This window comes from Chrysochloris asiatica, unplaced genomic scaffold (assembly GCF_000296735.1).
Source record: "Chrysochloris asiatica unplaced genomic scaffold, ChrAsi1.0 scaffold00130, whole genome shotgun sequence".
NCBI classification, from domain to species: domain Eukaryota; kingdom Metazoa; phylum Chordata; class Mammalia; order Afrosoricida; family Chrysochloridae; genus Chrysochloris; species Chrysochloris asiatica.
Window position 1 is genome coordinate 2,809,294 of NW_006408648.1, and position 27,565 is coordinate 2,836,858.

A 27,565-nucleotide genomic window follows, 5' to 3' on the forward strand; every position below is an offset into this window, starting at 1 on the left:
TATTGAATGTTGTAGGACTTAGCTCGCAGCTTCATTGCTGTTTTTTTGGGACTATTTATACATATACAAATCATACCTATATGAACAGACCTCACTCTGAGGCCCAATTCCTGTCAAGATGCCAGTAGCCATGGCACAGTGGCAGATGATGTTTCAGGGGCCCTAGGAGTTGCCTGGGGCCCATCTGAAGCAAGGAGAGGTTGGTCTTGAATACCTCTCACCTGATGGACCTCTTCTTTGTCCCCCTTCCCAATGCCCTCACGCTGCCCCAGACCTTCCTGGTTCTCTTCACTCTCATTCCTCAATGCCCAGGGGCTCGAGGGAACAGATTCAGGCTTCAGGGAGTCTCGTGACTGGGGATTTTTAGGACAAGATGCTCCTCTACTCAACAAACAGCAATTGGGGGGCCTCCTAAAAGTTCCAGACCCTGGGAAGGCTAAGAAGCCAGAAGAGTACTCTTGGCAGCCACACTCAGGAAGGTCTGAGGAGCATAGATCAATTTCTAGGATGTCCATGGGAGGCCCCCTGGCTCCCTGCTTCTGCTGGTCTTGTCCCACATTTCTTCCAAGTACAGTACTGTGGTACCTGGGGATGGTGTAGGCTGGAGGACATTTCCTCACAGAACATGGCTCAGATGCAACAGTCAGGAGAGAAACTCACCAGGTGGCAGTACTTTACCCCAGGCAAAGTCTCAGAGGCATTCAGTGGTACGGAGTCATGACTTTTGAGCTGGAATAAGGGGATGCAGGTAAGGACTTCTAGTGTTTTCTGCTATAGGCCTTATTTGTGTGTGTGAATGCTTCACAGATAGACTTTATTTTCCCCCCAAAATTGAAGGTTTGTGGCAAACCTGTGTTGAGCAAGTCTATCAGCACCATTTTTCCAATAGCGTGTGCTCACTTTGTCTCTTGTTGCATTTTAGTAATCTTTGTAATATTTTAAACATTTTCATAATGCTATTAAATCCTTAATAGACTATGGTCTAGTGTAAATATCACTTTTATTTGTATGGCAACTCAAACTACTCATGTGATTTGCTTTATTGTGATATTTGTTTTAGTGGTGGTCTGGAGCCCACACCACAGTATCTTTGAGGTCTGTCTGTATCTACTGTCAATGTGGAAAGGACAGACAAAGATAAGCCCCCAAATCCTCCTGCCCAACCTGCCTCTAGGCCTAACCTTGAGGCTCCCAGTGCAGTCTGAGGAAAGTGAAAAATAAAAGTAAAGAGCTTGGATACCATGATGGATCTATTAAATGCATCATCCCTTGGATGGGTAATTAAAAGCAAGCCAACCCAGTGCTGTGGAGTCAATCCTGATTCCTAGTGACCCTATAGGACAGAGCAGAGCTGGTTCATAGGGTTTCCTATGAATCTTTGTAAATCTTTATGGACAACATCGTTCTTCCACAGAGTAGCTGGTGGGTTTGAACCAATGACCTTTTGGTTAGCAGCCCAATGCTTAACCCATTGTGCTATGAAGGATCCTTTTGGGGGCGTGGTTTATTGTTGTTAAGTGCCATTGAATCAGTTCTGATTCATAGTGGCCCTCTGTAGGGTTTTCAAGGAGTGGCTGGTAAACTTGAACCGCCAACCTTGTGGTTCACACCGACTTTGTAGTCCAGCACATTAACCCCCAGGTCACACCAGGACTCCGGCTATTTCTATAGCCACAAACTTATATCTCTGCTGGGCCTTTATGACGAACCAGGGGCTCAATTTGGAGGCTACAAAGGTCAGAGTGGTTTCCCTCCTGGGACCCAGTGCCAGATTAACTAACCAACAAGTACCAGCTCATGGGGCCCTTGTTGGCATCTATGGACTCCCAGTTGCAAACTGAAGCCTGGGCTGAGGATGAGGTTCCGCAGCCCAGGTGCTGCCTCAGGATATGGGAGAAATTGTGCCTTGTACAACTGAATAAAGGCCTTTTTACCCCAGCTTCCCAAGACCACTCTTTGGTTACAAAGCCCTGGATCCTATCCCACTCCGAATCATTCACCTCTGGAATGAATTTTATATGCAAAATTAGTTTAAAGAACTAATTCCCTGGCAAATATCAATCTTTCAAATAATTAATTTGGAATTTGACATTTCCCCTTTTGGTATGAGAGATGAGAGCTGGAAAGGGGAGGAGAAATAAAAATGCCCTACCCACACCTACTCTGAAACTTTAGCAGAGAGATGACCTGCGTTCTCCTTCCCCCAGCCCTCCAGGCATTCTCCTTGAAAGGCATTCTGCCCTGGCTCTCCGGCTGACTTCTGTCAGGATGAGTAAAGCTAGAAGAGAACAAGGTCACTGGCAGGCCTGGCACATGCTCCCCAGAACTTTCCATTGACTTGCTCCTTCTCGGCTGGGGACAAAGCCAAGGCCAGGGCAACGGCCTCCCAAAGAAATGAAGAAGCTGGACTTTGGGGAGAGAAAAGGGGCAAGGACTGTGTGGGTGTGGAATTCCATATGGTCTCCCAGATCCCCAGATTTCCAGTGCAATGGAAAAAGAGCTCCCGTGCTTTCAGGATTGGAAGAGCATACACATCTAGTCATGAAAAGCTGACTCTTCTTGCTGCGCTCTACTACTTGCCATTGGGTGATCATGAGGGGACCATGACCCTGACATCCCAGTTTTCCCCATTATTAAATCAGGAGGGAGCTGGATAGCTTCTAAAGTCCCTCACAGCTGGGATAGTGTCTGTCTAATGACTGTCCCTGGCTTGCCCCAGGGAGTCTTCCTCCTGGCCTTCTGGGCTTCACCCTCTTCTGACCCTCTTCCCACAGTCCTTTGCTTTGCTTTTCCCTTACCCTTTCTTACTCTGCCTATCCTGTGTGCTCTCAACAGGAAAACCTTTTGTCACTTGTCAAACTTAAGCTTTTCCTTTTTTGCCCTTAACATGCCACTAAAGTCTGTCTTTTCTAGGGTGTCTGTCTTGATTGACCTGAGCATACTCCTTCCATACAGATGGGCTCACCATCAAGTATCTTCACATATAAGCACCCACCATTATTGTCCTAGCCTAGGGGGGTAAATGGTGGCTTCATATGATAAGCATTGTACCATGAACCACAAAGTTGGCAGTTCGAGCTCACCAGCTGTTCCACAGGAGAAATAGGAAGCTTTCTGTTCCTACAAAAATTTAAACCCTATGTTGTTGTGAAGTGTTGCCAAGTCAGTTCTGACTCATAATAATCCTGTATAGGGTTTCCAAGGAGCGGTTGGTGGGTTGGAACTGCAAACCTCATGGTTAGCAGTCCGCTGCTTACCCAGCAGCGTTATACCAGGACTCCACGCTGGGTCATTAAGAGTTGGAACTGATGCTACAGCCCTTAACAACAACAACAAGGTGAGTAGGAGGATACATTCTGTTTTGGTGGCGGATTTGCCTTGCTGATGATGACTGGTACAGACATAAGGCAAATGTGGCTGATGTGTTCTGAGCACACTATTCATGGTGATAGGGGAACCAGCCAGCCCAGAACCATCCCATCAGCTGCCCATAGATGTGTCACTGAGTTCTGTGGAAATCTCCTGAGTGCTGCCAAGATCAGCAAAATTGCCTAGCAGACCTACGCAGCTGAAAAATAACAAATGGCTAGTTTTTAAATCCACAGTGTACTGGGGAGAGTTCCTGGGTGGCACAAATAGTTAAGCTCCTAAACAAAAGGTTGGTGGTTTGAAGCTACCCAAAAGCACCGTGGAAGAAAGCCCTGGTGACTGGCTTCTGAAAGATCAAAGTTTTGAAAACCCTAGGAAGCCATCTATTCTGCACACATGGGTTGCTATGAGTTGGAATCCACTCAACAACAACTGTATTTATTTTCTTCTTATAGTCAGGTGGTTTGTGGTGGCAAAAGCAGATACCCAGAAAGGACCGAAGTGGGTAGAGTACATACTGGGTTCTGCAATTCCGGGTGGCACAAGACTCCATTATGGCACTGGCCTGGGCATGCAGCTACAGTTATCTAGAGTTCAGAGCCTGGAACATTGATGAGCTCAGCATGAGGGGACAATTAATTCCAGGAAGCCTGCTAAAAAGTGACCAGGCACCAGAGTTAAGGCAGATCCAACCATCCTTCAGAGGTGGCATGACCTCCTATGTGCAGGGTCAAAGTGCAGACAAGGGACTGTCTTCAAGTCTGACACCAACCCTAGAACCCAGGCAGGCAGGTATTATGTTCCCATCAACCCAGGGCTAGCAGGGAATTTTACAAATAGGAAGAACTGGATCACTTTCATTTAACAATTATCTACCAAATGCTTACTATAGATCAGACACTGTTCTAAGCACTGGGGACATAGCAGATGACTTCATGGACTGGACCTTCCTAGGATACCAAATACGGCCTTTAAAAAGTGTGAAAAGAGGAATGGGGGTAGTTAACCTTTCTGTGGTGGCTTTAAATTATGGGCACCATCTTTGTTACTCCTCTTTTCAAAAGGTGGAGCTTAATCTCCTCCCCTGGAGTGTGGGCTCTACCTAGTGAATTACATGGAATGAATATGGTGGACGTGATGCTGTGTGACTTCTGAGAGGAGGCCATTGAAGACATTCCAGGTGCTGGCTTGTTCTCTCTCAGGGAGCACTTGCTCCGGGGAAAGCCAGCTGCCACGTCATGCAGATACTGAAGCAACCCTAGGCTGTGTAAGGAGCCGAGGCTCCTGCTAACAGCCACATGACTGAGCCCCCTTAGAAGTCATCCTCCAGCCTCAGACAAATCTTCAGACACTGTTGCCCCTGCTGACATCTTGACTACACTTTCATGTCAAATCCTGAGTAAAAGTCAGATAGTATCCATTTGACCTAGCTTCGATGGCTTGATAATCAGAACTTGACTAGAGGAAGACAAAAAAAAACAAAACAAAACAATGTTGATAAAGGAAACGAGGGTAAATTGCAACAATTTGATGAACTTGACCTATACTCATGGAGGTAGTAAGTCTAAACACCAACAGGAGGGAAGGAGTCTTCACATCAAGTATCAATGCTATCCCCTCTACACAGGGTAGATAGGGACGGGCAACTTAGACATTGGCTACCTAAAATAAGGGGGCGATAAAGGCACGAAGTGACTGGCTTACAAGGTTTTAAGAGGGAGTTTAGTTTAAGAGTGTGTCGGGGAAGAAAGAGTCCCCACTGAATAGATTTCATCTTGTCTAGATAGGTCTGGTTAAAAAAGAGGAAATAAGATTCTTTATGATTCAATACTGAGTAATTGTTATCATGACTAACTGCGACAGTCACAATTGTAAAGGTAAAAGTTTTGTAACAAAAATGGGGGAGCAGTTCATCTTACAGTCCAATAACAAAGGACCCTAGGACCATCAAGGTAGAAGAGCACAAGCGGAATGCGGGACCTTATCCAGAGAAGTAGTGACATAGAGATGGAGGCAGAGATGGGGGCATGGAGAGAGGGAGCAGCTGAGGACTCTAGATTCATGGGAAGAGAGGGACTTATAGCTGGTGGCTAGGAGGCAGACTTGCAGAATGGGTCCTTTGGTGGTGTAAATTACTATATATGCCTGAGTGTTTTTTTTTTAAAAAAAGAGCTAAAGTGACTAGAGAGAAATACTGTTAACTGATGGTATATGGAGGGGATTATAACCATTGTAATGAAACAAGGTGTTTGATTTGTTGAATGTAAACCTGATGATCTGCCCTGTGAACTTTCACTCAACTCACAATAATAACTTATAAAAACAAAAAACAATAACAACAAAAAAGCCTGAGCAAAAGTCACTCAGCTAAGCTACTTCTTAATTCTTGACTCACAGAAATGGTGGCATAATAAATAGTTGATGTTTTAAACTGCTAAGTGTTTGGGGTAATCTGTTACTGTACTAACACATAGCGATAGACTCCTGCTAGCCTCCAATTTTGGAGTCCTGGTATGGCCCTGCTGTGGACTAATGTGGTAGACTGCAAAGTTGGTTTGAACCCCAAGGTTGGTGGTTCAAGCTCACCAGTCACTCCTTGGAAACCCTATACAGGGTCGTTATGGGTCGGAAGTGACTCAACAGCACTTAACAACAACAACAACATCCTCCAATTTGAATCCATTATTCCCTCCTTCATAGTTTCCGTAACTCCAAATAAAGGGGGAACAAAATCTAGGAATACATGAGACACAGGATGGTGGAAAACTGAGCTCAGACAGAAGGCTCTCAATAAATATCTTTTGCATGGAATGAGAAGAAACAAAAGTTTGTCAATGGCAGTAGAACTGCAGGTTGACCTTGAGGCTCAAGCTCTATGTAAGTGTGTGTTTCCTTTGGTTTTGCAGGCCCAGGTTGAGAGAGCTGAGAATTTGGAGACAGAGGCTAAGGGAGACTGGGAGGGCACACAGACTCACTTGAGCAGGATTTCATACTGGCCAGCATGCCAGGGCTGCACGTTCTTTAGAACCAGGGTAAACACATCCTCATTCTGTAGCACTTCAAAGTGGCCACTGTCCCTGGAGAGGACTTTGCCATCTCGGAGCCAATGCACAGTGGGGAAGGGATCACCAGCAATGGCGCAGGACATGAGGACACTCTGGCCTAGGGTGGCTGTCACCGAGCGAGGCTTGCTGATGAACCACGGCTGGATGCCATCGTGAGGTTCTGGAAGTGGACAAAAGGTAGACTTAGAGAGAGGGGGCCCTGGAATTGCAAAAGTTAAGTGCTTGAATGCAAACTGAAAGGTCAGTGGTTCAAACTCACCAACTGCTCTGCAGGAGAAAAGATCTGGTGGTCAGGTCCCATAAAGATTACAGCCTACGAAACCCAATAAGGCAGTTCTGCTCTGTCCAATGAGGTCGCTATGAGTCAGCACCCACTCAACGGCACCCACCAACAACAGAGTAGGAGAGGGAGGTCTTTCACTCAACTCTCATGGTGGTAAAGGATTGGAAGAGAGCAGGATTGTCAGAAATCACTTCTACTGTGTGGCCAAATACAGTACATCCTTCTTGTTGAAAACTCTGTCTTGACTACATTCTCAGATGATAATATCAACATAAATTTGCATATCCCAAGAAAAAGAGGCAGCAGCTCAGAATGTACAGGGGACACTGGGCTTGACTCTAATGATCCACATTACATGCATCTGATTAGCATTGCCCCTGGCTTTATACATACTTACCTTGTCTCTCTGCTTAAATATAAATTCTCTAGAGGCAAGGACCCTAAAAAGCTCATGATTCACCTGAAAGTGTTATCACTGCCAAACTGTTGGGAGCATTATAAAATTTCTCTCTCAGCACTCTGGGTAGCTTGTCACTAGCATCCCAGAGAAAGGTGGGGGATTACTGCAGGCAGGGAAGGTCAGCCCCTCTGCCAGAGCTTATTCAAAGGATAGGAAGCTGGGTTCTGGGGCTGAGATGAGCCTATGGGTGCAGGGAATCCACAATGGGAGCAAATGGCTCCCTTACCTCAAATTGGCCCCCAGCAGCTGGTCAGCCTCACCTTGCACTGTGAGCACAGCCTGGGAGCGGGCCTCTCCAGCGCTGTTCCAGGCCTCACATGTGTACGTGCCCGTGTCCTCTGGGAATACCTCCTGGATACAGAGGCTGTGCCAAGCACCCTGCTGTTCAAAGTGGAAGTCCTCCGACTCCTGGATCTCCTTCCCATTGTGGAGCCAGATGACCTCAGGGGGCGGTGTCCCTAGACAGGAGGAGAACCAGTGAACCAGTGTGAAAGGGCAGGGGGACCGCCAGGGAGATACTCCCCTGGTACTCCACTGAATGCTATACTAAACTCCCTATGCTTCAGTTTCCCCATCCTAACAGAAGGATTCTTACTATATGGAACTCAGCTTTGCTGACAGGATTAAAGGAGTTAATACAGCATCCCTTTGCAGCTCATTAGAGTTGCAGGTCATATATAATAGCGCCTGGCACAAAGCAAGCACTCGAGAATGCTCATTTTAATTATTGCTTAACAACTGGTTTGGGGACACTAGACAGAATACAAAAGTGAAAAGCATGATTTCAGAAATAAAAGAAGACCCAAGAAGAAAGGTTTGAAAAATTAGAATCAGTAGTGTTTGATGTAGCACTGTAGGATAAGCACAAGGTTGTCAGTTCAAACCAACTAGCTACTCCTAAAACTTTACATTGTTATTAGGTACCATCAAGTTGGTTCCTACTCATAGCGACCTTGTGCACAACAGAAGGAAGCTGGATGCCCAGTCCTGCACCAGGTCTGCGCCGCCCTCACAAGCCTTGTTAAGCTGGAGCCATGGCTACTCCACTGTGTCAGTCCATCTTGTTGGGGGTCTTCCTCTTTTTTGCTGATCCTCCACTTTCCTAAGCATGATGTCCTTCTCCAGGGACTGGTTCCTCCTGATAACATGTATGAAGCTTAAGAGAAGAAGTCTCGTCATCCTGGCTTCTAAGGAGCATTCTGGTTGTACTTTTTCCGAAACAATTTTGTTTATTCTTCTGGCAGTCCATGGTACTTTCAATATTCTCCTCCAACACCATAACTCAAATGCATCAATTCTTCTACAGTCTTCCTTATTCATTCTGCAACTTTTACATGCATATAAAGCTACTGTAAATCGCCTTAGTCCTCAAACTGGTATCTTTGCTCCTGAACATTTTAAAGAGGTCTTGTGCAGCAGATCTGCCTAATGTAATACATTGATTGATTTAGTGATTGCTGCTTCCATGAGTGTTGATAGTGGATTCAAGCAAAATGAAGTCTTTGACAACTTCAGTCTTGTCTCCATTTATCATGATTCTATATGTTGGTCCAAAGGTGAGGAGTTTCATTTTCTTTACATTAAGGAGCGACCCCTACTGAAGGCTGTGATCTTTGATCTTCATCAGTAAGTGTTTTAAGTTCTCTTCGTTCTCAGCAAGCAAAATTACAACATCTGCATATTTCAGGCCATTAATGAGTCTTCCTCCAATTCCGATGCCATGTTCTTCTCCATATAATCTAACTTCTTGGATTATTTGCTCAGTGTACAGATTGGAAAACTATGGTGAAAGAACACAACCCTGGTACACGTCTTTCTTAATTTAAAACTTTTTAGTGTACCCTTATTCTGTTCGAACGACTGCCTCTAGGTCTAGGTACAGGTTCCTCACAAGCACAATTAAGTGTTCTGGAATACCCATTCTCCTCATTGTTGTCCATAGCTTGTCCATAGACATAGTCGAAAGCCTTTGCATAGTTAGTATAGCATAGGTAAACACCTTTCTAATATTCTCTGTTTTCAGTCATGATCTATTTGATGTCAGCAATGCTAGCCCTTGTTCTACATCCTCTTCTGAATCCGACTTTAACCTCTGGCAGTTCACTTTGAATGTACTGCTGCAGCCGTTTTTCAATTATCTTTAGCAAAATTTTACTTGCATGTGATATTAATGATATTGTCTGATGATTTCTGCATTCTGTTGGGTCATCTCTCTTTGTAATGGGTACACATATGCATCTCTTCCAACCAGTTGGCCAGGTAACTATCTTCTAAATCTCTTGGTATAAATGAGTGAATGCCTCCAGTGCTGCATCAGTTTGTTGAAAGATTTCAACGAATTCCCAGAGCCTTGTTCTTTGTCAATGCCTTCAGTGCATGTTGGACTTCTTCCTTCAGTACCATTGGCTCTTGATTATATGCTTCCTCTTAAAATGGTTGAACATCATTTCTTTCTGTTACAGTGACTCTGTTTTCCATCTTCTTTTGATGCTTTCTGCATCATTCAATATTATGTTCATAGAGTCCTTCAAAATTTCAAGTCAAAACTTGAATTTTGTCTGTTCTTTTAGCCTGAGAACTGCTGAACACATTCTGCCCTTTTGGTTTCCAACTCCAGGTGAACTGCTGAACACATTCTGCCCTTTTGGTTTCCAACTCCAGGTCTATACACATTTCATTATAATATTTGATTTTTGTCTTCTTGAGTTTCCCTTTAAAATTTTTCTATTTAGTTCTTTTACTTGTCATTCTTTCATTTGCTTTAGCATCTCTATGCTGGAGGGCATGTTTTAGAGTCTCTTCTGACATCCATTTTGGTCTTTTCCTTGCTTTTTTGTCTTCTGAATAACCTTTTGCTTTATTCCTGTATGATGTTCTTGATAGCACTTCTGGTCTTTGGTCATTAGTGTTTAATACATCATATCTGTTCTTGAGATGACCTCTAAATTTGGGTGGGATATAGCCAAGGTCAAATTTTGGCTCTCCTGGACTTTGGAAACCCTATACAATGTCACTCAGAGTTGGAACCAACTTGACGGCATTTAACAACAACACCGCCAACATAAGTCAGACTCAACTTGATGGCAGTGTTGTTGTTGTTTCTGTTTTTATGTGGGAGTTCTTAAATACTGTCCAGTGGAGTCTGACTCAAGGTGACCCCATGTGTGCAGAGCCTGGTCCATAAGGTTTTCAAGATATATGACCTTCCAGAAGCAGATCCTCAGGTCTGCCTTCTGAGACTCCTTCAGGTGGGTTTAAAACATCACCTTCTGCCTAGTAGTCAAGTGCTTAGCCGTTTGTAACCCCTCATGCACAGCCACCACAACACTCTGTCATTAAGTGTTGCTATGATGCTGAGTAGGTTTCAGTGGCACTTCCAGACTAAGATAGATTAAGAAGAAAGATCTGATCATCTACTCCCATAGCTCAGCCAGTGAAAATTCTGCTACTTGACAGCAGCTAACTATGAGAACAGGACAAGGATAAGACGAGGTGGCAGACTCTTGGAACGGGCTGCTGAGGGAGGCTGCATCTGGAGGCAGGTAGAGAGTGCCTCAGAGAAGCTGCAGTGTCTACTTCTGGGCTCTGTGTGTATGTGTGTGTGTGGGGGAGGGGATGAGGTGGCTTGAGGCATGCAGCTCTCTCCCTGGGATTATCAGATTGTCACAGGGTTGCCTCCAGCTTGCAGGAGCAGGGAGTTCAACCGAGGATCCCTACAAAGGTTCTCTCACCCCATACCTTGATTGCTTCTGTAGCCAAAAGGTATTGAGACATCAGGATGCCAAAGGGACTGATCACTGGCTGTTGTGAAGGTTAATAATCACTTATGCAATTAACATCAACAATATATGGAGGCCCCCCAGCCACTAGGTCTATACCCAGAGACTCCCAGACTCCCCTCCATCACTTCCAGTAAGAACTGAGAACTCAGATTGGGATGCTAATCACATGCTCTCGGTAACCCTGCCTCTGTTTTAGAAGGGCCTTTGTTTTACTTCTCACCTTCCAATGTGGACACAACAACTGAGAATATCTTCTTAGAGCCAAGAAGTTCTCACATAATCTTTGTACCAGTCTTCAACACCTGCCAGCTACATTGCCCACATTAGATTTTCAAATGAATCCCTTTTCCATCTAGCCACTGCTGTCTTCTTCCCCTGTATCACTTCACCTTGAACCTAGAAGATCCCACATAGAGGAGGCCAAAGAGAGAAGCCAAGAGGCATCTACTTCCTTTAGGTCTAGTGCCTGGTGGTTTCTTGCTGGTTTTCTGGTGGGTTAGTGATCTAAGAGGAACCTTGGAGAACAATGCCCATGTTATAATCACAACCGTGTCCACCCTGGGAAGAGAGGTGCAGACACAGACCTGACACCTGGACTGTCATGGTGACCTGGCTTCCATCCATGACTTTGAGGTCAGAGAGGCCCTGCAGGAAGATGGGCGCAACGGACTTGCTGGGAGACACAGGCTGAAGGTTCTCATTCTCCCTGTCACTCTTCTTTTCTGTGTGGCAGACAACAGAATGTGGGTTGAGCAATTCATTCATTCATTCAACAAACCCATGCTACATGATTACTTGGTACAACAATGGCTCTGTTCAGCTTCCCACCAGAAATGGACTGCTAACAGATGAAGTGTTAGAGATCCTGGAGATCACTGAGTCCTTGGTGCAATTGGTTCATGTATTCACCTGCTAATGAAAAGGTTGGAGGTCTGAGTTCACCCAGAGACACCTTGAAGAAAGGCCTGGCAATCTATTTCTAAAAATTTAGCTTTTGGGAAAGATTCTGGTATATTTGGGTTCTTATCAGCCCCAAACTCAACCCACTGCCATTGAGTTGATTCTCATAGCAACCCTGTATAGGGTTTCTGAGGTTGCAAATCTTTACGGGAGCAGAAAGCCCCATCTTTCTCTCTTGAAGTGGCTGCTGGGTTTGAACTACTGATTTTGTGCACAGAACCACAAATATCAGCTCTTCTCTGGTAAACCCTGGAACCACAGGGATACATTTCCAAGGTGGTGCTTTGCATACAGGAATGCGCAGTGTGTTCAGCATTGGGCTGCCAACCTCAAGGTCAGTGGTTCAAACCCACCAGCTTCTCCAAGGGAGAAAGATGAGGCTGTCTGCTCCCATACAGACTGACAGCTTTGAAAACCCTAAGGAACAGTTCTCCTCTGTCCTACAGCGTTCCTATGAGTTGAAATTGATACGATGGTCATGGGAGTAAGCTTTACACACCTGAAAAGGGCCTAGTTCCAATTCACCTCTGAGTTTTTATTTACTACCACTGAAAGCTAAATATGATCTGCTGAAAGTTTCTAAAAGCCCCGTTAGGGTGTGAATGGAGAGAGGCTGGGAAGAAGGCTTAGGAGGCTGGAGGTAGCTTCTCCAAGCAGGTGCAGTGAGAAGGGCATGGAGTCAGTCAGGACAAAAAGCCACAAGAGGGGATCCCAGGTCCCACTGCGCTCCCTGCTCTGGAGAGCCCCCTCCCCAGCTCAGGCTTCACTGCTGTTGATGGAGGCTGGCCCAGAGGTCTTGGCAGAAGCCCCTGAGTGGGTTTTGGGGCTGGTGTTGCTGATGCACAGATCTTGGTCCCGTGCTGCTGCAGTGGCCAGGAAAGCTGGCTGCCTCGGGAGAGTACAGGAATTTCCTGTCTTTCACAGACTGAGAATGAGAAGGCTCAGGACAAAATGTTTTCGCCTCTCCAGAGTACTCCCTGTACCCGCCTCTCTGCTGTCTCAACCTGAGTCCCAATCCTCAGAAACTTCCAGCAGATGCAGCTTGCATTCCTAGGTGCTGTGGGGGCTCCCAGAGCTCTCCCTGCTTTCTCCTTCAAGCCTGTGGAGCCCAACTGTCTCTGAGCCCAGTTGCCGCTCCTTCTTCCACTGCCTGGTTCCTACTCAGTGTATGTTCCGGGATTTGATTAACCCAAGTCACTTATCAAGTTTTGGTCACTGGGGCTAAAGTCCAGTGTTTCTGAGAGGAGGCCTGGGTACTTCCTCCCACATCACAGCTCACTGGCTGAGAGCCAGCCATCTGCCTGCAGCTGTACAGTGGCCAGCCTAGGGGGAACTGGGCCCTGGCCTTGGGCAAGCCATCGACTCTCCCTAAAGCTCAACTTGCTCATCTATGTAAAAAATAGGGACTAATAACAATATCATCACAGGATTTGGGGGAGTTTTAAAGAGCCACTATGTGAAAATACTTTGTAAAACTACTTAGTTGTCAATCTATTTGTATGAATTTGACCAACTCATTACCTGTCCACTTAGATACAATTATCCGACGGTTTCTCCTGCCTTATCTCTATGTAAGTCTCACTGTATCTACCATTTGCTTTTTCTGGAATCTGAATGGTCTTCCTTTATTCATATAGAATGACTGCACAGAATAAACCCCATGTTCAATTTTTGTTGACTTTTGATTATTTTTAACAGGAATAAATGTTCAGGATTAACCTATTCTCAGACCTGCAGTTTGGGGTCAGGTTTCTGATTGTATTAACCATCCCTACCAGGGTGGGTCACAAGGGCCTAGAGTGACTGAGAATCCAGTGAATCATTCCCAGTATCTAGTTGTCTCCAGTTCTTCACAGACTTGAGAAATCAACCAACCCTCCGTACGAACACACTGCACCAGGACTAAGGGTGCCAGGGAAGATGCTGGGCAAATGGCTTCCTAAGAATAAAGCAGCCCTAACTAGAATGAGTCCTGGTGTGGTGCTGTGGGATAAAGCACTGGAGAACAAAGTCAGTTTCAATTATAAAGTTGGTGGCTCAAACCCACCAGTTGATCCTCGGAAGCCCTGTACAGGATCGGTATGAGTCGGAACTGATTCAACGGCACTTAATAGCAACAGTGGCAGCTAGAATGAAGTTTGAAGTTGTCCAAGGTTTCATTTTACTTGGGGCTACAATCCACACCCATGTAAGCGACAGTCAAGAAATCAAATGACATATTACATTGGACAACTCTGTTGCACAAGACCTCTTTAAAGTGTTCAAGGGCAAAGATGTCAGTTTGAGGACTAAAGTTCGAGAACTAAAGTGGCTCAAGCCAGGGTATTTTCAATAGCCTCATATGTGTGTGACAGCTGGATAGTGTATAAGGAAGACTGGAGAAGAATCGATACCTTTGAATTATGGTGTTGGTAAAAAATATTGACTATATCATGGGATAAGATAAGCACTGGACTGCTAACCACAGGTTGGTGGTTCAAACCCATCAGCCACTCCTCAGAAACCCTGTACAAGGTTGCTATGAGTCTAACTCAACAGCATGTAACAATAACAAGAACCATGAGAATAAGAAACAAATCTGTCTTGGAAGAAGTATAACCAAATGTCTTCGTAGAGGCCAGGATGGTATGACTTTGGACATGTCAGGAGGACATCATGGAGAAAGACATCATGCTTGGTAACATGGAAAAGTGCTGGGTCAGTGAAAAAGAGGAAGGGTCAATGAGGTGGACTGACAACAGTAACTACCTCAAACATAGGAAAGGATGTAAGGATGGCACGGGACCGGGCAATGTTTCATTCTGTTGTATACAGGGTTGGTATGAATCTGGGTTGACTAAGTGACACCTAATGACAACAACTAGTATCCCCAAAAGCAGAAACCCCAGCCCTAGTTCTATCACCTGTCTTCACTAATAGAGAGACCAGGATTCAGGACAGTGAAGGGACTTGTCCAAGGTCACAGAGCTGTTACAGACACAGCTAGGGCTTCTGCCTGCACCTGCAGATGAGTCCAGGAGGAATGACCTAGGCCATGCATTCTGAAGGGCAGCAGCCTTCTCCCCTGGTGCCCACATGAGCACTCTACAAAGATAAATATACTATCTGCTGACTCGCATCCTGTTGTGCGGTGTCTTCAGTGAATTCCGACTCACAGCGAGCAGGTGAAGGGTTTCCGAGGCTTCAAGTCTTTATGGGAGCAGAAAGCCTCATTTTTCTCTCTCAGAGCAACTGGTGGGTTTTAATTGCCGACTTGTAGTTAGCAATCCAGTGCTTATCCTACAGAGCCACCAGAGTTCCAACTCATATCCTTGCTGTTGTTGCTAAGCACTGTTGAGTCAGTTCTGACTCATAGCAACCCTGTATAGAGTTTCCAAGGAGCAGCTGGTGGGTTTGAACCGTCAGTCTGTGGATAGCAGTCCAGTGCCGATCCTACAGCATCACACCAGTATTTGTATCCTAGGTCCCTGAACACTGAAACAAGCTGAAGGAAGTAGAGATAGATTGTTGTTGTTGTTGTTAGGTGCCATCGAGTCAGTACTGACTCATAGTGACCCTATGTACAACAGAACAAAACACTGCCCAATTAAATAAGCCAGGTAAAAAGGGCCATGTGTATACATGCATGTTTGTACTTCATTTCATTCTACTGCAAATGATCCTGGCTTATCTATGACCTGTGCCAGTTTATGTTCACTCTTGTATGAACCAAGGTAAAATATGAAGCAGATAAAACCAAAACCTGTTGCCACTGAGTCAATTCCAATTCATGTCAACCCCTGTGTGTCAGAGCGGACTGTGCTCCACAGGGTTTTCAATGACTGACTTTTCAGAAGCAGATATCCAGGTCTTTCTTCAATGATGCCACTGGGTGGGTGTGAACCAGTGAAAAAGCATAAACTGTTCTATGGACTGAGATAAAAAAAAGCAGATAGAAACTAGCATTCTCAACTCATGGCTCTAGCTGTGCCATCTGTCCCTAGCTGTGTAATCTGAAGCAAAGTCCCTAATCTAAACCTCAGTGATCTTGCCTCTAAACTGTTGTTGCTATAAGTGCTGTCTTGTCAGGTCTGACTCATAGTGACTGTATAGGGTTTCCGAGGAGTGGCTGGTGGGTTTGAACTGCTCTCTAATTTGAATTCCAGTGCCGATCTGCTTCTAAATTAATGACCATATATTATCCTCTGAAGGGGCTTTAAGGAGTTCTGCTAGCTTAGTGGGTTATGCATTTGGGTTGCTAACCACAGGGACAACGGTTCACCAGTAGCACCATGGGAGAAAGATGAGACTTTCTGCTCCCAGAAAGATTTACAGCCTCAGAAACCCTATACAGAGTCACTATGAGTTGGAAGTGACTCTGCAGCATGCAGCAGCAGGGGTTTTAAGTGATTACAAGAACTAACACATGTAAAACAGTCAGAATAAAATCTGGCACATAGTGTAATAATAATATATGTATATTTTCCCTTTTCCTAACCTAACTGATTTTCAAAGTTAGGCAAACTCCATCTGACAAAAGCTGCAATGAGAAACTCCCCCAAACCAGAAAATTCACAAGCAATCAGGTTAAAGTAGCAACTGCCATTGAGACAAAATGGTTACCAATAACTTCTTACAAAGTCCAGCACTTTAGGATTATAAAGCATGTTCAGGGCTCATTGGGTGTTTATCCCCTATATCCTCTGAAGTAGTGAGCAGATTTTGTCCCCAGTTTACATTTGAGGAGCTGAGGGCTAGGAGAGGAAGCTTGCTTATCCAGAGATCCTGTCACTGAAATAGCCAGCAGGGATAAGGATGCATCTGGGTGCGTCCCCTCTACTGTACTGAGAACAAAGGCCAGCCATCAAAGTCCTGCTGGAAGCTTTCTCTCATAGTTTCTGCTCATGCCCAGAGGCACCAGGTTTGTCCCACAGCTGTGCTTCCCACTGAGACCAGATCCCCAGGGGGGTCTTCCCTTCTGGAATCCAGAACTCCTTGATTTACTGGTCTAGGAATGAAGATTTAGAGTGTGCGTATCTTTGCTCAGTAACTTGGCGTGGGCCAATGCCTCTCCATCTACTCATGGCCCACTTGCTCATGATACTGACACTGAGCTATGTGGGGACACTGTTTCATTCTGAGATACAGGAAAAGGACCAGGCCTGTTCTCCAATGGAAAGACAGACATTAAGACTAGACCATTTATAAAGCAATTAATGAACAAAAAATGATGTCATAGAGACTAAAGCTGGATTGAGAAAGAGAAGGCAGGAGGAGAAAGAGAAGAAGAGAAAGAGGAGCGAACAGAAAGGGAGAGAGAGAAGGACAATGATGAAGAGGGGAAGGGAAAAGGAAAGGGGAGAGAAAGACCTTTCTTTCTGACCCTGCTGATATTCAGATTGTTCTCTGGCCATTTTTTTTGCTGTTTTTGACTTATCAGAAGTTTATTTTTGTTTTAATTCCCAGTTCATGAACTAGGTTGGTGGAGCATCTGGGTGGTGGAAATGGTTAATGAACTTGACTGCCAACCAAGAGGTTGGAAGAGGCACCTCAGAAGAAAGGCCTGGCAACTATTTCCTAACAATCAACCACTAAAAACACAGTTCTACTCTGACATACCTAGGGTCTCCACGAATAGGAATCTACTCAGTGACAACCTGTTTGTTTTTTCAGTCATGACATTTTTGCTCTGTAGAAGCAAAAACACCAAACAAAGACTTATCAGGGTCATTAACTGATAATGTTTAGCTTAAAAATACTAACACTATGAGGGGACTTCAAAACGTTTGTGGAAAAATGGTATCAAAATACAATGGAATTTTCCCACAAACTTTTTGAAGTTCCCTTACACTTGATACTAATTCAGTAATTTTTAAAAACTCAGAGGAAGATTTAACTACCCAGATGATGGCGCAATTTGTTACCATCTCAGTAATCCTTATATATTAACTGTATAAGCTGGTCCCCAGTCTAGAGACTTGGACAGGCCTTTAGCTCCTCTTGGGCCTGAAATTCAGAGCCCCTTGTAGCCTCTGTCCCAGTGGCTGGATGTGACCTCAACATCTCTCTAGATACTACAATTTTCTCAAAGGTTTGCTCTCTTCTGAGCCCTTCCATTTTTATCTATGAGTTTAGCAAGGAAAACAACTCATTTTTGAATTTTTCCTTTTTAAGTATTTTCTCCACCTTGCCAAATTTTTAGTAGTTGCTTCCTGAAGCCCCTAGTTATGATCCAAATCAGCACATGCTAACTGCAAGGTCAGTTTATGCTAATGAAGATGAAAAGTGAGGATTTGATCTAGACTTATAGTACCCAACACTCCCTGACCCATTTGAGGAACTCTGTAGGGGTTCTCCCCAATAGAGAGACCACTGTTTACTGCTGTCCCAGTGCTCAATGAAATCCTACTCTCAAAGCCTCCACCTGTGTCAGCAGGGTGAAGAGCATCTCTGGATGCACAGGTGGTCACCTAATGCAACTGGCCATGGAATGTCCCTTTCCCTAAGCAGCCCCACTCTCCCCTCCCCAAGATTTCTCTCACACACACATACAAACACACATTCCCATCTTGAAAATGCATAGGAAGGAAAAGTAAAGGTCTTTATCTTGGTTCTACTGAAGATTTTCTTTAAGCTTTGAACCTGAGTTATTTTGCTTAGTTGTTACTATGCAAAATATCATTCCACCAGCAAACTGATTGGCTCCAAATCCTGCTATCCTATGGAAATTCAATAAATCACCATCTGAGCTGGAACTCTGAAAGCACAGCCCTCCCCTCCTCCTTTATTTGGTGCTTAGAGTCCAGCATTCCCGGCCAGTCTCCTCCTTTCCTGAAATTCCAGACTGGCAACTCCAGAGGACTTGTCTTCATCAAAGGAGGGTCACTGTCACCCAGCTGAAGTGCAATCCAGCCCCTTCCCATTTCCATGGTGTTTGTGCAAGCTGCAAATCCCCAGGGAGGTATGTGAATTCCCTTCCAAGAAAAGCCTGTCTCCTAACGAGAGAGCGCCTACTTGGAGAGTCAGCTAAATTGCTGCTACTTGTGGCACACAAACAGATTCTTCCTCCATGGCTTTGCTCTCTTTTGCACTCCCCTGCCCCAACCCTTGCTTGACTTCTCCAAAACCTAAGAAACAAATAGAAAAAGAGGGGTATCAGGAAAAGAAAGGGAGCAACGATGTATGTTGTTATTGTTAGGTGCTACCGAGTTGGTACCGACTCACAGCGACCCTATGCACAACAGAACAAAACACTGCCCGATCCTAGGCCAACCTCACAACTGTTGCCATGCTTGAGTCCATGGATGCTGCCACTTTGCCAATCCATCTCGCTGGGGGTCTTCCTCTTTTTCTCTGACCCTCCACCTTACCAAACATGGTATCCTTCTCCAGCGACTGGTCCCTCCCGACAATATGTCTGAAGTATGAGAGATGAAGTTTGGCCATCCTGGCCTCCAAGGAGCACTCTGGCTGCACTTTTTCCTATACAGATCCTGTTTGTTCTTTTGGCAGCCCATGGCACTTTCAATATTCTCCTCCAAACCATAATGTATGGTAACCCCCAAAAATGTTAGTCCAGTAATGACAGGGTTCTTAGATGGGAAGCCGAGCTCATCGCACGACAGCCTTCTTACGATCTTAGAAGTTATAATCAAACCTGAAACTTAAAAGTATAGTATCCAAACTGCCTAGTGTCCACCGCCCCCCCCCCAGTCCCCACCACACTGTCATTACGTGGACCACACTGTGCAATTAGGAACACAAAGCTATAATCTGGATAAATCCTTGACCAGGGACTCTGAAGCAAGTTGATGGTAGCTGTGGCCTACAGTGGGTTGTAGAAGTACAAAACTCTGTAATTGCTCAATTAGTAAAAATGAGGCTCAGCTTCTAGGACGTGGACACAAACACACACATACATATCCAGAAGTCTTCCTTTAACATGAAGGGACCACATGCCATGGTCCACAAATCCAACTCTTGTGTTTTATCTATACAGGACTGTGTTTTATCTATAACAATTTGTTATAAATGAATTGAACATTTAATTCATTGCTTGTCTTCTTGGCATTTAAAAGGCTTTGGACCGATGTTCTGGATAGATGAAGGTTCTTAAAACATGAAAATGACAAGTTAAAGCTGTTTCTTTAGCCAGTATAAGTATTTAAAAGTCTTCACTGCAATAAAGCTCCTGGAGAGTAGGGTGCATACCTCACACCAAGTGGACAGATCATGTCGTGTTCACAGAGCATAATTTAGGCTGAGCGGAGGAGACAGCAGCATCTTCTAACTATAATGATCTTCTCCAGTGGTTGGAGGCTGTTCCTGCGCCAAGCTGCTTAACAGACGCCTGCTCCTCATCTGAGATAGATGTGCCTCCACTGACGCTGAAACTGCCAAGTGAATGCCCTGCTCACTAGGGCCCGCTGTCTTCATTAGGGGCTCTTCATCAAAACAAATACTCTAATAAGTGTGATTATTAAGTTCTACTTCTTGTTCTAGAGATTAGTCATTTTTTAAGCCTTAGGTTTATCCACATTTTATGTCCTTTGTTGTTGTTAAGTACCATCAACTCAGTTCTGACCCATAGCAATCCTGTATGAGGTTTATGAGGAACGGCTGGTCAGTTTGAACTGCCAACCTTGCGGTACAAACTGACCTTGCGGCCCAGTGCATTATCCTGCAGCACCACACCAGGACTCCTTTATGTCCTTTGTTGTTGTTATTGTTAAGTGCCATCGAGTCGATTCCGGCCCATAGCAACCCTGTATAGGGTTTCTGAGGAGCAGCTGGTGAGCTCGAACCGCGGACCTTGCAGTTCAAACAGCTTTGCAGTCTGGCACATTGACCCACAGCGCCACACCATTATGTCCTTCTTGTGTTGTTGTGAAGTGGTCACTCTAATAGACCTAGCTAGATCTTCAGTTAAATAAACAAACCATTAGGCTGAGAAACTGTGTTAAAATGGGCACGATCAGCAAATTATTAATTAATCTAGTCACATGAGAATTTTAGCCTTGACAAAGATACTCCAGGGGGAGAGAAATTAAAAAATATTCCAGTCCAAAGAAGCCACTCCCCCGATCAATGACTCACTCTATAAAGCGTAAAATGTTTACTCCAGTTCAGATCTTTAGGGGCTCAACAGGAATTTGAATGAAACATTCTTTAGACTCCATCCTAGGTCAGGAGGGAAGAGTTTTCATCACCTGGATGACTGTTTACATCTGGCATACCCTCCTCTCCAGTCCTGTCACTTGACGCCAGTTTGAGGGGATGGGGCTATGGTGGTTAACTGCTCAGCTGTTAACTACAAGGTCAGTGGTTCAAACCCACCACTCGCTTGTGAGAAAAAGGTGAGTCTGTCTACTTTTATATGATTTCCAGACTTGGAAATCCTCTGGAGGCAGTTCTATCTATCCTATAGGGTCACTATGAGTCAGTATTGACTTAGCGGCAGTGGGATTTTGGCAAGTTTGAGGGGAAGGAGTCCTGGTGGTACAACAGTTAAGCACTTGGCTACTAACTTAAAGGTGGACAGTTTGAACACACCCATGGTTCCTCCAGAGAAAGAGCTGGTGATTTGCTCCTGTAAAGATTGGTGTTGCTGTTAAGTGCCTTAGAGTTGGCTCCAACCCACAGCGACTCTGTATAGGGTTTCCAAGGAGTGGCTGGTGAGCTTGAATCGCTGATCTTACAGTTCAACCTGACTTTGCAGCCCAGCGCATTAACCCAAGATGTCACAGCCAAAGAATCTCTATGGAGACGTTCTAGTCTGTCACATGGATGGTGAGTCATAATCAAGTCGATTGTACCCAACAACAACAATTTGAGGTGAAAAGCAAGAATCTTTGCTGAGGAGCTGCTGAGAGCTCATTTGTGGATTCTACCCCATTAACGCACATACACACACACACACACACACACACACACACACACACACAGGCTCCAAGGAGCACTGAGCCCCCAGGTGACAAGGAAGACATTGGGAGAAGCCTCTGTGCATTCCTGGATGCACACTGGCCTTTGCTGTCATTCCTTCACTGAACACAAACTCACTTGGATGGCCTATCCTTTATGCAATAGTGGGTAAAAACAGCCCCTGCCCACAGGGAGTTTACAGTCTAACAAGTTAGACAGTTACACAGGTAACTAAGAGTAATAGCTCACATTTAGAATATAATGCTTGCTCTGGAGGTCCTGCAGGATCCACCCTGCCCTCACTGATCTTATCCTCTGCCACTCTGCTTTAGCCACGCTGGACATCTCACGGTTCCTAAAAGGCCAACCCTGTTCCCGACTCAGGGCCTTGGCACTAAACTGTACCGCCTCAGTGCTTGAAACACTCTTCCACCCATTCCTTTAACCTGCTCAGATGCCACCTCATCAGAGAGAATTTTCTTCATTACCTTCTTCTACTTTGTTTTCTATTCTCACACCATGCTTGCTTTAAAAATACTTATCATTATTGGAACTTAAATCAGGCACTGACAGTATGACTCTTCCTCTGTGTAAGTGCAGAAGGGCAGGCCCTTCTCTGTCCTGGTCATTGGAGTCTTCCCAGAACAACAAAGTTGGTGCTCAACAGAGATTGGTTGTTAAAGAAGTGCAGAGATAAAGGAAGTATAGGGTGTTAAGAGGTCTCATTCTGGGGTGAAGAGCTAAGGTCTCCCAGAGAAAGTGACATTTGTGGGATTTACCCAGGTTTTTTTAAAGAGAATGTCAGAGGAGGGAAGGCAGAGAAAGCAAGGAAGGGTGGCCATAGAAATTGTGTCAGAATGCTGGGCCAGCAATTTCTGGATGATTGCAAAACCTTGGCAAAAGGCTAAAGAGCAGTTAAAGAGTCCTCACATCTGGACTTCAGGAAAGTATCTGCTAATTTTGGACGGAAGCTTGCCCCCAACAGAGCTGCCTCTGGAAAGGGCTCCTCAGAGAGACTGGACTTTTAGAGGGAGACACACTGCCGAATGGCGCCATCTTGTGGCCAGAAGCTGGTGGTTTTAGGTATCTGGTCCAACACTGCGTATCTGATTCTTTCTCTGACCAAAAAACAAAAAACGACCCCCTGTGGCGAGGTTGATCTATTGGCAAAACTGCTCTTCTGTATTGACATTTTAAACTATTGTATCTCTTTTTAAGAACTGAGCTCTATTGGACAATCGCTGAACAATCATAGCAGTATTGAACGGATGCATCCTCTGCTCTTGGGACATATTGTGTATGCAGGGATGGAGAAGCCAGTAAGTAAGGTAAGCACTTGCTTAGCTTGCTTACTGGGAATCTGACCCTGTGAGGGACTGTAAATCTGAAAATGAAGCTTTGATTCTATAGCTGTGGGGTTGGGAGGCAGAGGCCAGTCATACCTGGAAGCAGAATCTTTGATGTGAAAAAATGTGAAATTATTCTCTACAGATTAATAAGTACTAGTGAGTTCATGCTTACCTTGCATATTTGGCAATCCAACATTGTGTGAATGATTAATTTAAAGCTCACAGTCCTATGAGGTGACTCATTTCACAGAAGAGGAAGGTGAGGCCCAGGTCTCAGGGCTAGTAAGTGGGGAGCCAGGGCCACACCCAGGCCAGGCCCTCTGGCTTCACAAGCAGAGATTATGAGGGAAGACAAAGGCCAGGTGTGGATAGCCAGGGGAGAGGTGGGAACACACACCTTTGTTTCCATAGCAGCAATAATTTCTCCACAGTTGTAACCTGCCTCCAGAAGACCTGGAGCCAAACTGCCAATAAAGTTAGAAAAGCTCCACAGTTGAGAACAGTGCAGGAAACAAAATTGAGATTCTCTAGTGCCAAGAGGCACGCTGTTAGAGGTGTCACTGTGCCAGGCTGCCTGCCCCAATCCTGTGAAGGAACAGCCCAAATGCTGCCTGCCTGGCCTGAGCCTGCAGCAGGGCCTCTCAGCCACATTCACCATTTATGGTATCTGAGCCTCTGTTTGGCCTTTGAGGGCCTGTACATCCCCCACACTGGGAGGGGCTTCTCATTCACGCAGGGCTGTTCTTAGAGCAAATCCAAACAGCCCTGGCTGAGTTCTGAACTGGGTCCTTAGTTACTGGTTTAAAACATGCTTGTGTGGGTAATCCAGGCTCCAAAACTTCTTAATCATTCATCTTGGAACCCCCATTTTGGATGGGACTATTGCTCAACTGGCTCATTCTAATCCAATCTAAACACGGGCAACCAGGGACAAGCACTGGATGGGTTGTGAGCTGAAATTAGCAAGAGAGCATCTCAGAAAATATAAGTCCCTACCGGCATTCTGACCCCTCTGCCAAGCACTGGAAGAACCCCCTGGTGGGGACCATGGGGTGGGCTGAGAGCTACCCCCTGACTCAAGAGATGCTGTCAGATCTGATCTCTTCTCCTCTTTTAAGTCTCCACCACCACATTTCCCAAGGTTCCTTCATTAGCCATGAAATCAGAACTGTGAGGATAAGTGGGATAATGTGTCCGTGAAAATGCTGGCTGACCAAGCTCCTAGGCTTGTTCTGACCCATGTGAAGGGCTTCCTGGAAGCCGGGGTAGACCAATTCATGGATGGTATACTTCACAGAAGCTAAGGCTCTCCACAAAACTAGACAAGTCCAGGGAGCATGCCTACTTGTGGTAGAAAGTCTCACAGAACCAGAGTCGGCCACATTCTGTCCGTGCCAGTTCCTTTATCCCTAATGGACTGGCATTGCCCAACCCATGGTGACCAGCCTCTTGTGTTGGGCCAGAGGGTGGGCAAGCAGGGAAAAGGACAAGGCACTGGGATGAGCACAGGCTTTAAAGTTACAAGTATCTGAGTCCAGAAGCCAACTTCCTTACTAGCTTGGTGTGCTTAGGGGAACTATATTCACTTCTTGAGACCTAGGGCCCTTCAGAGCACCCCTCCCACCCTGCCCCAGGTGAAGTCTACAGAAGATAGTACAGGTGAGGTGAAAGTCTTTACCACTGAAACCAGCAAATGGTCTTCTTTCCTTTCCCTTCTCAGACAGCCCTCTCTGTAGCATCCCAGAAGGCATCTGCTCCACTACAGGGAGACTTCCCCTAAGGCGCTGGAGCCCTGGGGAACAGACAGGACACATGTTTCTTGCTATTCCAATGCAGGTGGGGCAGAACACACCCACTCAGTCCAAGCACCTAGAGGACCCAGCTCAGGGTGAAGTGGGAAGTCAAGCTTACCTGAAAGCCCTGGGTCCAAGCAACACTTCTTCAGAAATTGCCCCCATGCCCGTCAATACAGAGAGATCTGTTTGAGTCCAGGGACCTACTGGGATTTCCTAAGACTAAGTGCGTGGAGGGGATCACAAAAGACCATGCTAATCAGATTACTGGGACACTAGGCTGGTAGCAGACAAAAACAAGTCCAGGTGGGGGTGGGGCAGAAGGAAAAGGGGTATAATCTGTGACCCTCAGAAACTTTATAACCCGTACACTGTTACTCCTATGGGTCATTGTGAGATGTGTGAGTCCTGGCTGAGATGTGGCTTCTCCCCTTGTGTCTTCTTTCAGTGTGGGCTGCTTGTTTTCCTACCAGACTGAGAGCTTCCTGAGCTAAAAGGGTCCTGGTTTCTTCTCACAGCCCCATGAGATGGGGGGCTGGCTTCTCATGGCAGACTGCTGTCACTGTGAACTCCTGGTCCTTCAGGTCCAATGTCCTACCTTCAAAGTAATTTGTTTACAACACATGTACTTCTAGCAAAGTGCCCAGAGACTCCTACCGTGGACCGTGACCCGGGCGCTGCAGGATGCTTGTCCCCAGGAGTTCTCCGCTAGACAAGTGTAGGTGCCATCATCCTCTGGCAGGGCATCCTGGATGCGGAGCTCAGCTGTGCCGGCCTCGCAGGTGGAGTGGGCATACTGGATGGGCTGCTCTGGGGTGGGGGGGAAGGGGGAGGAGCACAGCAGGAATGTGAGCATCGCCACCAGCTGTCTGATCCTAGGACACACGCGCGTGCCCCCTCACAACCAGGGAGGCCTCACAAAGCGTGAGGCCTCTCCCAGCAGTTAGAAAGGCCTGAGAAAGGCAAATGCCAGGGCTGTGAAGGAAAGGGAGCTATTGTGTGGGGTGAAGAAGCAAGACTGAGGCTGCAGGGAAAGGGATTCTGGGGGATTTAGAACCAGAGAGAAAGGGATGCTCTTCCAGGCATTCTGAAAATGGTCCCCAAACCCACATGCTTCCCCCCTTTACAGAATTCTGAGCCTGGAAGTCTGGCCCACAGTCCAACCTCAGGCAGAAAAGACCCTAGGTCACATAAAGGCCTGCCTGCAGACTGGAATGAATTCCAGTAGCTTCTTTAATTCTGTATGTTATTCCTGGGATTTTATCATTCTAGCAGGAAACTTTCATTTCCAGGAAAAAAAAAAAAAAAAATCATCTCTCTTTACTAGAGATTCTGGCCTCAGAGCAGGAATGTGTCCACTGGCCTTAAAGGAAACAACTGTCAGTTTCTTCCCTTGCTAGGCCCCAGGGTCCTGGTTTGCACTTCATACAAGTGGGCGTGGGCAGTGAGGGTGGGAGAGAGCACAGAAAGATGTCCTCTCTCTGGAACCAGTGTTTTCTTCTGCACATAGCAACATTTGATGTCTCCCTGACAGTTTGGCAACGAGACCATCCAGCATGTCATAGAACTAAATGAAAAAGATTCTATCCAACATACTATATACTTCAGAGAAGTAGGGCTGGGGCTGGGAAGGCATGGGGCCAGGATCCTGCTGCTGAGAGAATTGAACACTGCTCTTTGTTTATATTTTTTATGACAACAACACCCCTAAACCTTCCTTCATCGAGAATTCCAGAACATTCCACAATTATCCTCAACTGTGTCTTTGCTGTCAAAACATGTACTGATAAGCATTTGAGAACCCTTCTTTTACTGCAGCATACATCATTTTGGCCCCCAATATAGGATGGAATAGTGGTCCCAGAAAGACATTGTTGGCTTAGGGTACATTAGTATCAGGAGAAAACAAATCCTTCCAGCTCCAAGGCTGGGTTGTACCAAAGTTAGCAGCCAAGGAACTCCAACTTGAGTATGGGCGCCCTCTAGTGGAAAGGATGAGGAAATACCAAGATACATCACGAATAGGGTGAGGCTGCTTTTTAAGTTCTGAATGGTCTATTTAGACCAGGGGTCAGAAAACTATGGCTTGTGGGCAAAACGTGAGCCACACTTGTTTTTGCATGACCTGTAAACTAAGAATAGTTTTACGCTTTTAAATGACTAAAAAAATTAAAAAGAGTATTATATGAGGTGTGAAAATTATATGAAATTCAAATTTCAGTACCCACACATAAAGAGTTTTCCTGCAACTCAGGCATGCTCATTTATACATATTATCTATGGTTGCTTCTTTGTAGTTGAGTAGTTACCACAGAGGCTTCATTTCTGTAAAGTAAAAAATATTTACTATCTATCCTGTAGTGGTTATGAATCGGGCTGCGAACCTCAAAGTCAGCAGTTTGAAACTACCAGCTGTTCCTCAGGAGAATGATGAGGTTTTCTGCTCCCATAAAGATTTATAGCCTCGGAAACCCTGTACAGGGTCGCTATGAGTCAGGACCAACTCCATGGCACATAACAACAATAACAACAAATCCTTTTAGGAGCCCTGGTAGTGTAGTGGGTTACATGTTGGGCTGCTAACTGCAAGGTCAGTAGTTCAAA

At 45.5% G+C, this 27,565-nt stretch overlaps 1 protein-coding gene across 4 annotated transcripts in view; it reads right to left on the bottom strand.

Moving 5' to 3' along the window:
- MYLK (myosin light chain kinase) overlaps window positions 1-27,565 on the bottom strand; it is a 318,431-nt gene that overhangs the window by 101,297 nt on the left and 189,569 nt on the right. For all 4 annotated transcript variants that reach the window (XM_006869367.1, XM_006869366.1, XM_006869365.1 and 1 more), the window contains 4 exons: window positions 25,619-25,771; window positions 11,544-11,681; window positions 7,438-7,635; window positions 6,345-6,594 (listed from right to left, as the gene is read on the bottom strand). In XM_006869367.1, coding sequence (XP_006869429.1) covers window positions 6,345-6,594; window positions 7,438-7,635; window positions 11,544-11,681; window positions 25,619-25,771 — 739 coding nt within the window. The remainder of the gene's footprint in view (window positions 1-6,344; window positions 6,595-7,437; window positions 7,636-11,543; window positions 11,682-25,618; window positions 25,772-27,565) is intronic.